We start from the raw sequence: 12377 nt of genomic DNA, 5'->3' as shown, positions 1-12377 counted from the left end.
ATTTTGCACAGAAGGCATCCAGACTTTCCAGATCAGTAAGAAACTGATGAGGATCAACGTTGCCCAGTGACTTTCTTCCATAGGTTCTGCTGCAGTGGTCGAAACCAATTCTTTTAAAAGCTAGCTGTAGTATCACGTATTCTTCTTGACAGACACTTCTTTAGTAGAGTAGCTCTCTCTGCATTAGAGGCCTTCCCTGCTTCCTGTCTCCTAGGTTTAATCTTCTCTATTTCTAAAATTAAGTATCCTTAAGGGTTAGAAAGAAACATCGAAGAGCTCACATAACTGGTTGTAGTATGAACGATAGCATGTAATTCTGTAAATTTATAATGGATTCTTTGGAGAAGGGAATGGCAGCCCACTCCAGTATTCTTGCCTGGAGAATTCCATAGACAGAAGAACCTGGTGGGCTCCAGTCCATGGGATCGCAGAGTCAGACACAACTGAGCGACTAACCCACCCACCCACATAATGGATTCTTTAATTTTTTTCCTGCAGATAAACATGTTTCTGTCTTTCTTTATATAGACTCCAAACCTTTCCAGACTTGTAGGAAATCTGTTGCTGTGTAATACAGTGGAAAGAATTATGTGATCTAATGCTCAAATAATCTACTGGAAGAAAGGCTTTGGATATAAAAATGTTTCTTAATGTGTTTTCCAGATGTCTGTGGCCTTCTGAAATTGCTTCCCCACCCCCCCACTTAATTTTAAGTCTCTTACATTCACTAAGTTGAGCTATAGAAATTAATAAAAGTAGAATGCTTGAATTGAATAAACAGTAAGAAAATATCTCTCTCTAGAAAGCCATTATCAGTATAACAAAAACAGTTTATAGAAGCTCAGCTCCCAAATGGTGATATATTATAGTTGGGAAATAGTGAGTTAATTGAAATATTATGTTAGTATAGAGTTATACGTGATGTAATTTACAAATAGTTAGGGACTGATATAATCTATGTAACACAAACTATGCTAAACATAATTTTAATGTTTCCTTGATTCATTCAAGTTATGGACATGTAGATATGCTGGTTGAAAGTATTACATATATTTTAGTGTTTCAGAAGGTATTTTTCTTAATACTTTTCCCCAGCATTAACTGAATATTATATAGTATATTAGTGGCTCTCATGGTGCTCTGCCTGTTTCACATAGCTAAGCTTACTAAAGCTGTCAACAGTTTGATATACTTAAGGAAACAAAATTCTGATTGATTCTGATGTGTTTCTTTCAGAAAAATCAACACCCATGGATTTTATCTGACTGTGTAGATCAGGTTTTTTATTCTGGATATCATGGTAACAGTATAGGAAATACGCATGATTTCTCATGTCTGCAAGTAGTTCTCACTGCTGAAGGAAGCAATTTTTTAAGCTACAGCCAAATTCATTTTGGTACTTTTTATGGAAATCTTGATTTTGTTTTTACTTTTTTATAACCTTTTGCAAAAGGTATTAACAAGCAAAGAGCTCATCTCATTAGGCAAGTCCACATTAATAAGAATGCCTAGAAGAGGGTTGATTCTTCACACCCGGACCCACTGGCTACTGTTGGGTCTTGCTTTACTCTGCAGTTTGATATTATTTTTATACCTTCTGGAATGTGCCCCCCAGACTGATGGAAATGCATCTCTTCCTGGTATCATTGGGGAAAATTATGGTAAAGAGTATTATCAAGCCCTCCTACAGGAGCAAGAAGAACATTATCAAACCAGAGCAACCAGTCTGAAACGCCAAATTGCCCAACTGAAACAAGAACTACAAGAAATGAGTGAGAAGATGAGATCTTTGCAAGAGAGAAAGAATGTAGGGGCTAATGGCATAAGCTATCAAGGCAACAAAGAACAAGCACCTAGTGATCTTTTAGAGTTTCTTCATTCACAGATTGACAAAGCTGAAGTTAGCATAGGAGCCAAACTACCGAGTGAGTATGGAGTCATTCCCTTTGAAAGTTTTACCTTAATGAAAGTATTCCAGTTGGAAATGGGTCTCACTCGCCACCCTGAGGAAAAGCCAGTTAGAAAAGATAAGCGAGATGAATTGGTAGAAGTTATTGAAGCTGGCTTGGAGGTCATTAATAATCCTGATGAAGATGATGAACAGGAAGATGAGGATGGTCCCCTTGGAGAGAAACTGATATTTAATGAAAATGACTTCATAGAAGGTAATGTGAAAAATGTGTTGATCCGTTAACATTAGTATGACAAAATTCTGTTATTGTATGCTGATAATGTGTCAGAAAAAGTTATAATGTGATCAAAATAAAATAGAAAATAAGAACCAGGGAAATAGAAGAAGTCTAAGCTTGTATAGCAGAATACTCCCCAAGTTGAACGGCTCTTAGGGTTGTGTGTGTATTTGCATGTATATGTATTTGCATTCATCTCTGAACTGGTTTTGATGTTCCTTTTTTATATATATATATTTTTTTCCTTTTTTATATTTTTTAAAATGTATGAACTAAGGCTCAAAATTTGAAAACCATTTGCTAAAGGAAAAAAGAACCTAATTAAGATTAGTGGCAATTCTGTATTTTGAGTGGAGGAGAAACACATGTCAGAACATCAAGGAGGCATACATAATTTTGAAAAGCATATTTGGCATTTGGAAAAGTAAAGAAACCTGTTTTCTTAATACAGACTGCAGAAAGGGCATAACATTTTTATATGTCAAGATGGGACACGACTCAAAAGTTGAGGAGCACTCGTATACATTTAAGAAATTTGTTGATTGATGTAATTATAGATTATATCAGGAATAATTATAGGCCCCAACCCATCTCCATCTTATACCCCATGCTAGATATTTAATTGTAGGCTTAAAGCCGTTTTGAATACAAATATTTCTTGAAAGTTCTCTTTGCTTGATTCTGTATGCCACATGTAGTTTTTTGTTTTTGTTTTTGTTTTTTACCCCAATCTTCATGGGTATCACTTGCTATAATATAATACCTTCAGCCGTCACCAAGGGCCTTGTACTTTTCTGTGGCATTTCAGCTGTCTTCTCCGTATAGCCATCTCTTTTTACCCCATCACTTCCTGCAGTTTTTGATGGGTTGTTTCTTTCAAAACTCCTGTAGTTTTTCTGCAGCCTCAGCTTTTTATCTTTTCACTCAATATGTTTATAGCTTACGGCAGAATTGAAAGCTGCAGAGGAAGTAACTAAGATATGTAAAATGTCTTCGTGTCTTCTTAAAAAGAAAGGAACCTATGCCAGTTTTATATTCTGTAGCTTCTGCTTTTTTAAAAAAATATAATTCTCCTGGGATTCTGTCACTTACAGGATTTTTCTCCGTTATGGAACATATTTTGTCCCTTGGTTTTCCTCCATTGTGCCACTTCCCTCATCAGAAAAATAATTAATGGACAATGATTTAGTAGCTCCTGTTCCTCTTCCAGACTTCAGCTGAGATGTCACTTCTGGGGAGGTCATCACCAACCTACAAGTTTAAGATAACAGTGTTCCTATATGTTCTTGTAATCTCTACCCTGTGCCCCCTCTCAGAGCACTGTCCTAATATACCGCATTGCCCATTTTCTGATTTGTAGTTCTGTTAGACTGTAAGCCTCAGGAGGAGTGGGACCAATCTCTTGTTCACCATTTTATTTCCAGATATTGGCTGACTGACAGACACATCTGTAGGTCTAATCTCTCTCCTGAGTGTCACACTTACAAATCAGATTGCCTAATAGACTTCCAGGATTTTCTCCCAAAGGCATCTCAAATCACCATGTTTAAATTTATACTAATTTTTCTTCGTCTGACCTCATTCTGTTGTGTGTTTGCATGTGTATATCACTGTATCATTATTTCCTTTTTCTGTCTCCATTGCTAGACGGAACTGGGACCATGTAGCCATCTTTATACCATTAGTACCTGACACAGAAGTTTTGACTTTCAGGTCTAGAATTTAATATTGCTAGAAGTAATTTCTTTATTTTCATCATTTGGTTTATGTGTTGATAGATTCTGCTATTAAAAAAAAGTCATGTGAAAAGGAATCATCATCATTTGGAGTAAATTTTATGGATTGAATAATAGAGCAGAATATTTTTTTAATCTTTTAAAGTAGCAGTTTTTACTGACTGTATCATGGGGATAAAATTTTCACCAATGTATAAAAGCTGTACAAGTCTGATTTTACACTTTTGATCGTTGAGTAGTCAGTAGTCATACTGAATTTGTGAGCTTTGATATGGAGACATCTTTGTTCCTAATTCTTTCCTTTAGGTTATTATCGCACTGAGAAAGATAAGGGCACACAGTATGAACTCTTCTTCAAGAAAGCAGACCTTATGGAATATAGACACGTGACTCTCTTTCGCCCTTTTGGACCTCTCATGAAAGTGAAGAGTGAGATGATTGACATTACTAGATCAATTATTAATATCATCGTGCCACTTGCTGAAAGAACTGAGGCATTTGCACAGTTTATGCAGAACTTCAGGTAATTCCCAGAGCTTAGTGATTTGGCTAAGTGCTCCTAAAAAAAAAAATTTCATGCCATTTTATTTAGTTTACCTTCACTGAGTAGGGTTACTTAGAATTGCAGAATAATTTTATAGGTTTTGGGGAACTTTATGTTTTTAATATTCCCTTTATTCTTAAGGCATGTATAGTATATTGTGTTATTGACAATTTGAACTGTGAAGTAAATTGAGGGTGACAACTATTAGGAACTAAATTTGATTATTTTTATAATTGTGTTTGAATTCATTTTAGGACAAGTTGAATTTTTAAAAATAACTTTATTGAGGCATAACTTATATACAATAAAATTGACCTATTCCAAGCATACAGGTTTCATGACTTCTGACAAATTTATACATTCTTGTAACTGCCTTTCCAATTAAGATACGGAACATTACTATCTCCTCAGAAAACTCCCAAGAACAATTTGAATTTCAAAATTGGAAGAAAAGACAAATATTCAAGTAAAAATGGGAGAATGTTCTATCTTGGGAAGCAGAGATTGTAACAGTTTTTAAAGCATTTTTTTAAATTATTAAATTTGGATATTTTTATATGCTAAAGTGTTAAAAATTAATATCTACATATTAGACTTTTGATTTGAGAAAAGTTTTTTTATTTAATAATTGTCATGTTTTTAATACTTTAATATGGTAGTCTTAATTCTTTGTAATCCCAGTTTTTGTTCTCATTGGAGTTGTTGGATATAAAAACCAGTTAACACAATTCTGTTACAGAACATCTAGAAATCATGCTTCCAACTGAGTTTTGCCTTTTTGAAATTGCTCGCTTGAGATCTGATTTCCTAAAGCATTTTTAATTGCCTTTTGGGAATTACCTTCAGATGCTACATTTTTCTCTACAGTTAATAATCATGACAAATATTTATTCCTTGATGATAGGTATAATTTCTCTAATTAGGTAGTCTGAGGACAAAATAAGTTTTGAACTAAAACTTGAGTTATTTATTTGATTTTGAACTGATTGAACTTAATTCTTTGAGTAGCTTATAGTTTGCTTCTGAAGGCAATACCAAAGCAAAAGTTCCAAAAATGTTTCAAAATATGGTAGCTTCTTGGGCTGCTTATATTGGCTTTCCAAGTGTTACGTTCATTTTGACATATATGCTGATACACATTTGCTGTGATGCCTTTAATAATTCAGCAATATTGCCAGTTTTATATTTCCTTAGTTTCATGTGATTTCATTCTAAATGAGTTATGCTTTATTTGTTTTCTTGTAAAGCTTCTTATGATTGCCTTCTGAATGAGTAGTGCCTTCTATATTTTCCTGAATGAACTTTATTTTTCAACCCTGTCAGGGATGTATGTATTCATCAGGACAAGAGAATTCATCTCACAGTGGTGTATTTTGGTAAAGAAGGACTTTCTAAAGTCAAGTCTATCCTAGAATCTGTCGCAAGGTTGGTGAGCCATGTCCACATTGAAGTCTTGTATGTATAATAGCAGAAGAATGAGAAGTTCAGATACTTAATGAATTAATAATTTTGAATAGTTGCTGTTGAAAGTTGGCTAAGATGTGAGTGGTGGTGGTAGTAAGTTCCTCATTTCACCCCTGAGTTTATTCATGCCACTCTAATGACTCGTCTTCCTTAACCTCAGCGTGGCATGATTAGGGTGCTCTTACTCTGTGGCCCACTCACCTTCTTTGTATTTGCCTCCATGCGCTCTTCATTTCCTTCTTTTGAACTCTACTGTTTTCTAAATCTAATCCTTTCACTTTGATATCATCCCCTAAGCTTGTCTCTTACTTGCCACCTTTCTTTCCTTCCGTTTTCCTGAGTTCTTTCTCTCCCTGCAAATAATGCTTAGGTCTCCCCTATCCTTCAGAGACCCGCACCTGACTGTGCAGTACCCAGTAACTACCATTAGGTTTCTGTCCTTTCACAGCTAAACCTCACAGAACAGTAGTTCTCTAACCAAGCAACTCATGTAGTACCTGGCACATAGTAGGTGCTCAGAGGTTTGAACGAGTGAAATAGTCATTCCTTAATACTCCATTATTAATTCCGTAGCTTCTCTTCTTTTTCATCTCTTAAGTTATGGGCCCAGAGTTATGACCTAACTGCCAATTTCAGCCTTTTCTCTGTCATCCTCTTTGACTGCTTTCTTACACTTGATACCTAACCAGTATTTCCTTCTTGAAACTCTCCTCTGATGTTTGTAAAATGTATATATTTTATAAATGTAGATATGTTACAATATAAGATACTAGGTTGATTGTCTTTTCTGACCACATCAACTCTGTATCCTTTACTTGCTTCTTTACCTTTCCGCTAGTTGTGGCCACTCCCTAAGAGTCCAGCTTTGGCCGGCCTTTCTTCTCGAGTCGTTCAACTAACATTCATTGAGTCCCACCGACTATGTTCCAGGTACACTGCTTGGGAGTCTGACTGGGGTGGTTGGGATAGGACTGGGCACAGAGGAGGGAGTGCGCTCCCAGTCCCAAAGGGACTCAGCATTGGGGTATGAAAAACACCGTCTTCTCCTTCCCCTTCGCCAGCTCCTCCTCCTGATGGCCCTCTTTCAGTTCACACTAAGCTCATTCTCATAATCCCTGGGCTTGATGTCTAAGAGCAGCATCTTTCACTCATTCTTTCCCTGTAATTAGTCAGTTTCTGCACGCTGCCCAGGACCTCTGCTCTGCCCTTTCCTTGCTGCTGCCACTACCTTAACCCAGGTTCCTTTCCCTCCTTACCATTTTCAGATCACCTACTAAGTGCCAGTGACTGATGTTAGCATCATGGAAGTTGCATTAATCAAGACTCCTCTGTGGCAAATGATGGAAGCTTATTAACTTATTTTGAATTTACTTGAGGAAAATGGGAGTGTTACTGAAGAATTTTGGATAACTCCCCAGATTAAAGGGATTATTAAAACCAAATTTAATGAAGAATACCAGAACAGCTTTGGTGTCTCAGTGACTGGGCTCAGAGACTTGAATACCATCAGAATTCTCTTGTCTTCTTGTCTGTTATTCTCTGCATGTTGACTTCATTCTCCTGTTGCAGATTGGCTCCTTCCACATGTGAGGTATATGGCTGTTGGCGGCTCTGGGCTCACATCTTCTCAGCTTTGCTGTCAGAGAGGAAAGAGCTTTTTCCCAGGTCCAGCTGAGAAAATCCCAGGGAACGACTTTTGTCCAGTCTTGAGCCAGTTACTATGGCCAGGTGGGGTGGGGATATTTTGATTAACCCAGCTTGAGTCTGGCTCCCTGCCCCTAGGAAGTTACTGTGGCTGGTATATTCTGTGATTAGTTCCTCCACTTCATCCTGGGAGTGAGAGGTGGCGATTGACAGTTTCCTCAAAAGAAGAGAGAGATTTGCAACATGTCAGGTGGAGGGGCAGGGGCACTCAGGGTCCACTCCATGCCTTGTTTGAGCCTTGGCATCCATCTCTCCAGTCCCCATTCTATCCTGTTGTAAGAGTAATCTTTTAAAAATGTTCCTTTTTTGACCCAGCTATCCCCTAGTGCAGTCGTTCTCCAACATCAGTCACCTGGAGTGACTTGTCGTGAGAGAGTCGCAGATGCTGGGCTCCTCTCCTAATATCTGATTCAGGGGTCTGGGGTGGGGCCTGAGAATCTGTGTTTCTAACACGCTCCCAGGCAGATCTGATGCAGTGGGTGCAGTCCCTTGGCTGTGGAAACCACTGCCCTTGTGGAAAAACCCTGACTCCTCCTTGACTTCAGAACACTAACCAAGTTCTTTAACCTCTCCTCCTCAATCTGACCCTTTTCTGGTCTTCTCTCATTGTTGCCATTTTTATCCCTGTGTTCCAGTCTGATTTGTCTGATTACTGGTCTTTAAAAAGCTTTCTACTTTCTTACCTCCTTGCCTTTGAAAATAATTCATTGGAATGACCTTTACATTCCCCACTGAATTCAATATTTTAACCAAGACATAACTTAAATTCTGCTTCTAACATCTTTTCTAACTACTACAGACACAAGCAGTCTTTTTTTCTCGAACTGCACTTCATTCATTCAATCAGAAAATACTTATTGAACTCATACCCTGTGAGGAGCACTGTCTATAGTAATGAACAAAACAAAATCCCTTCTCTCATGGAGCTTACATTCTAGTGGGAGACACTCGAACAGACATGTCCGGTGATACTGCGGGAAACAACGCTGGGCAGAGGGATGAAGATTGAAGCAAAGGGAGGTCAGGGCTACTTCACATGTGGTGTGAAGGGGATCCCCCTGATGAGGGCCCATTAGAGCAAAGGTCTAAGAAACTCGAGAAAAGGATATTCTTTGTATGTATCATTCACATGGATTGCGTTACTACGAGACACTATGATTGTTTTCCCATGTGCATATTTCTTAACATCCCCAGTAGGTTTTTAAGATCCTGAAAGGTAGTGGCCTCTCAACACATACTAACTTCACATCACTAGCATGTTGCCTCAGATGTGGACATTTAGTTGAATATCTGTCCCTGATGATACAGACATTTAAAGCTGATGATTTCCCTATATCAGTATAGACCCAACATAGTAAATACCTGAAGTATAAAGTATTTTTTGTTACTTGTGTTAACAGAGTCAGCTTCAAGTGGGACTTACCATTTGTTGTATGTGTTTTCCTCATAGTGAGTCTAATTTTCACAATTACACCTTGGTCTCATTGAATGAAGAATTTAATCGTGGACGAGGACTAAACGTGGGTGCCCGAGCCTGGGACAAGGGAGAAGTCTTGATGTTTTTCTGTGATGTCGATATATATTTCTCAGCCGAATTCCTTAACAGCTGCAGATTAAATGCTGAGCCAGGTGCGTAAAACGTTGGCAGGTGAATTGAGTGTAAAATTTAAGAACATTCAAGTGTCAGTGCATTCCATATTTTGAATCAAGTTAAGTTTTTTAAAGTTATATTTGGCATGATTTAATTGGAATATTAAGTAGGAAAGTAAAAATTTGCCCCTCTGAAGTTCATACCCCTTACTATTTTATGGCCAGATTCCAGTGTATACATTTGAATCCAAATAAACAAATGCAAAGAAATAAAAAGTCTTGAAATTGATTAAGGAGGAAGTAGAACTCATCAGAAAAAGCCAAGCATTGTGATGTGTGTGAGTCAGAAGCACTCTTTCTCAGGCAGGTGGTGCCAACATGCATGTAGGCGGGCACTCACGAAGAAGTCTAGGTACAGACAGATGGTGCTTGGGCAACTACTGTGCATTTGGGGATGACTACTATACTTGGTTTTATTTTTACATGTTTCAAAAATGTTAAGAGCAAATGACTTTTATATATCAGATATTATTGTAATGTGATAAGGAGGTTTTTCTATATTAAAAATTCTCATAATGTATGTTTTTTATATAGAACTACTCAGATCATGCAGGTTATCTTCTTGCGAATCATTTTGGTTAGGGATGGTTGTCAGGAGCTCTTTGAGACTCAGGGGGATAAATGAGGGTTAGATTTACTTTTTTTCTAGCAGATAGCATGAAGGCCAGAATGTGGCAGTTGAAGATGTATTTGCTTAATGTAAAAGAAATATTTTATCTGAAGTATTTTATATTCATTTTAAATTGTTTCTTTAATGTAAAAGAACAATTTGCCTTGGGGAAATTGAGCTCCCCTTCCCTACATGGTTTAATGAAGATGAATGAAGTCTGCTGGGGATCTTGTATTAAAAAAACTATCACATTATTTACAGAGTCCTTTGCAGTTTCTGAGCACTGTATATTACCATGTCTGATTGAAGCCAATCTCAGCAGGTGTTCTCTGTTGAGGGGAGATGGGCTAGCTAGTTAGCCTTAATGGTCTCTTCAGTGCTAACTATTTGAAAGCTAATAACAAGGCCTTTTGAGGGGCCATTGGGTACTTAAAACTCGGTCTTCCCAGGTTTTCCAAATCTTGTTCAGATCTGTCTGCAGTTCTGTATTTTACTTATTCTCTGTATATCCATTGTATAATATCCTTTGGATTCACTGTTTCACAATTCATTTTGAAGGATAGATTTAATAGACGTTTTGGAGTTTCTTGGTGATTGGTTAACCTACATCTGTTACTGCTAATTCAGTGAAATAATGATTAATAAATGGCTCACCTCATGAACAGCTAAGAGAATACTTTTGAGCATCTCCTCAGAGTTAAAGGGAATAAACATGTCAAAAGGGAATAAAGCATCTTTTTGTCTTTTTTTCTCTGTTCTTTTGCAGGGTTATAGTTTTATAGCCTGAACTACTGATACATTGTAAAATCATTATCATGATCATCAACACAAGGTTTTAGTAACCTGAACATTGATAGAATGCAATATTAATAAAATAAAATCATCATATGTAATAAAAACTTTAATGAAATTTTAGTAGATACTGCAGTAAAGATCAGTGCTTTATTTTATTCTTTTCGTGGTGTAAATGTATATTTTCATTTATAGGTAAGAAGGTGTTTTACCCTGTGGTGTTCAGTCTTTACAACCCTGCTATCGTTTATGCCAACCTGGATGTGCCCCCACCTGTGGAACAGCAGCTGGTAAGACTCCTACTGTCAATTATGAAAAGCCTCAAAGATCTTTGCTAGGTTCCTTAATGTTTGTTTCACTAGTAGAAAAAGTTTCAATTAAAAACTATAGTTACTATAAACACTTTTCATAGTGTACCCTCCTCCATAACATGCTTTCATATTTATTATTTCAGAATTGTGTCATTCTGGCAGGGATGTTGGGGATGGGAGAGAAAATTTTAGGCTACAGAGAAAAATGCATGTTCTAGATTGTGAAAAATTTCTGGTCATTTCTACCAAATTACTTTTAGTGATACTAAAAATCTAATTTTAAAACCTTACTGGAAATTAAAACTACTAAATAAGAAGGAATATTATACTATGGGAAATTACTTAGAAAGTTTTAGAATGGGAATGCCATGTATCAGAACTTAATAGTTATTGACAAAGTTACACAAATTTTGAAAAAAAAAGTTAAACTTCTATGGAATAATTCAGATTTACAAAAAAGTTGGAAAAATAGTATAGAGAGTTCCTGTACTTCACCCAGTTTCCCCTAATGTTAGCATTTAACATAACCAAGGTTCATTTGTCAAAATTAAGAAATTAACATTGGTAAGTTACTTCTAACTCCACTGTAGAGTTTATTAGGATTTCACCAGTTTTTCTACTATAGTCCTCTTTCTGTTCCAGGATCCGGTCCATAGTACTTTGCATTTAGCCTTATCTTTTATTATTATTAATAACATTAAGAACAAAAAGGAAATAAACTAAGAAGATAATTTAACATGTTTAAAAAATGAAGAATAACTCCAGAAAAGAAGTAAAGATAAAAGCAGAAATTAATGAATCAAAAATAATAGGTTGTCACACATAGGAGCTTATTCTTTATGTGCAGGAAAAAAATAATCATAAAGTTAGGTGAACTCAAGGTATAAAAGAAAACACAACATAGGAAATTAGAATAAGAAGACATTACAAGAAATCAACCTCATATAGTAAGTTTTTAAAAATTCTAAATAGGAATTCCCTGGTGGTACGGTGGATAAGAATCTGCCAGCAGATTCAGAGAACACGGTTCGATCCCTGGTCTGGGAAGATTCTTCATGCCTCAGAGCAGCTAAGGCACACACCACAGCTACTGAGCCTATGTACTGCAGCTGCTGGAATCTGTGCTCCTCAACAAGAGAAGCCAGCGCACTGCAACGAGCAGTAGCCCTCACTGGCCGAATAGAGAAAGGCCACACACAGCAATGAAGAGGCAGCACAACCAAAGAAAAGACTAACTGAAAGGAAAAATTTGAAAGTTTATAAAATATTAACATGAGTTAATTCATGTTAGTATTTTATAAAAGCTCATCTTAGTATTTTATAAATAAAAGAGGTGGAAGCTCTTAAGAGATTAAGAGCAACTAAAAATATAAGAAC

General features: G+C 36.7%; 1 protein-coding gene across 4 annotated transcripts in view; it reads left to right on the top strand.

Annotated features, from left to right (window-relative positions):
- LOC120860459 (chondroitin sulfate N-acetylgalactosaminyltransferase 2) overlaps positions 1 to 12377 on the top strand; it is a 58336-nt gene that overhangs the window by 19902 nt on the left and 26057 nt on the right. For 2 of the 4 annotated variants that reach the window (XR_005720329.1, XM_040236271.1), the window contains exons 2-6: positions 1237 to 2165; positions 4232 to 4448; positions 5793 to 5894; positions 9088 to 9266; positions 10885 to 10979. Coding sequence is in view for 3 of the 4 variants with exons in the window: in XM_040236271.1 (XP_040092205.1) it covers positions 1406 to 2165; positions 4232 to 4448; positions 5793 to 5894; positions 9088 to 9266; positions 10885 to 10979 (1353 nt within the window). In the remaining variant the exon portion in view is untranslated. Of the gene's footprint in view, positions 1 to 1236; positions 2166 to 4231; positions 4449 to 5792; positions 5895 to 6771; positions 6864 to 9087; positions 9267 to 10884; positions 10980 to 12377 lie in introns of those variants that run through there. The other 2 variants (XM_040236273.1, XM_040236272.1) reach the window with 2 other exon arrangements.

This window comes from Oryx dammah, unplaced genomic scaffold (assembly GCF_014754425.2).
Source record: "Oryx dammah isolate SB20612 unplaced genomic scaffold, SCBI_Odam_1.1 HiC_scaffold_11077, whole genome shotgun sequence".
Classification (NCBI taxonomy): Eukaryota; Metazoa; Chordata; class Mammalia; order Artiodactyla; family Bovidae; genus Oryx; species Oryx dammah.
The sequence above is the reverse complement of the archived record's forward strand: the minus strand, read 5'-3'. Positions and strand labels throughout refer to the sequence as shown.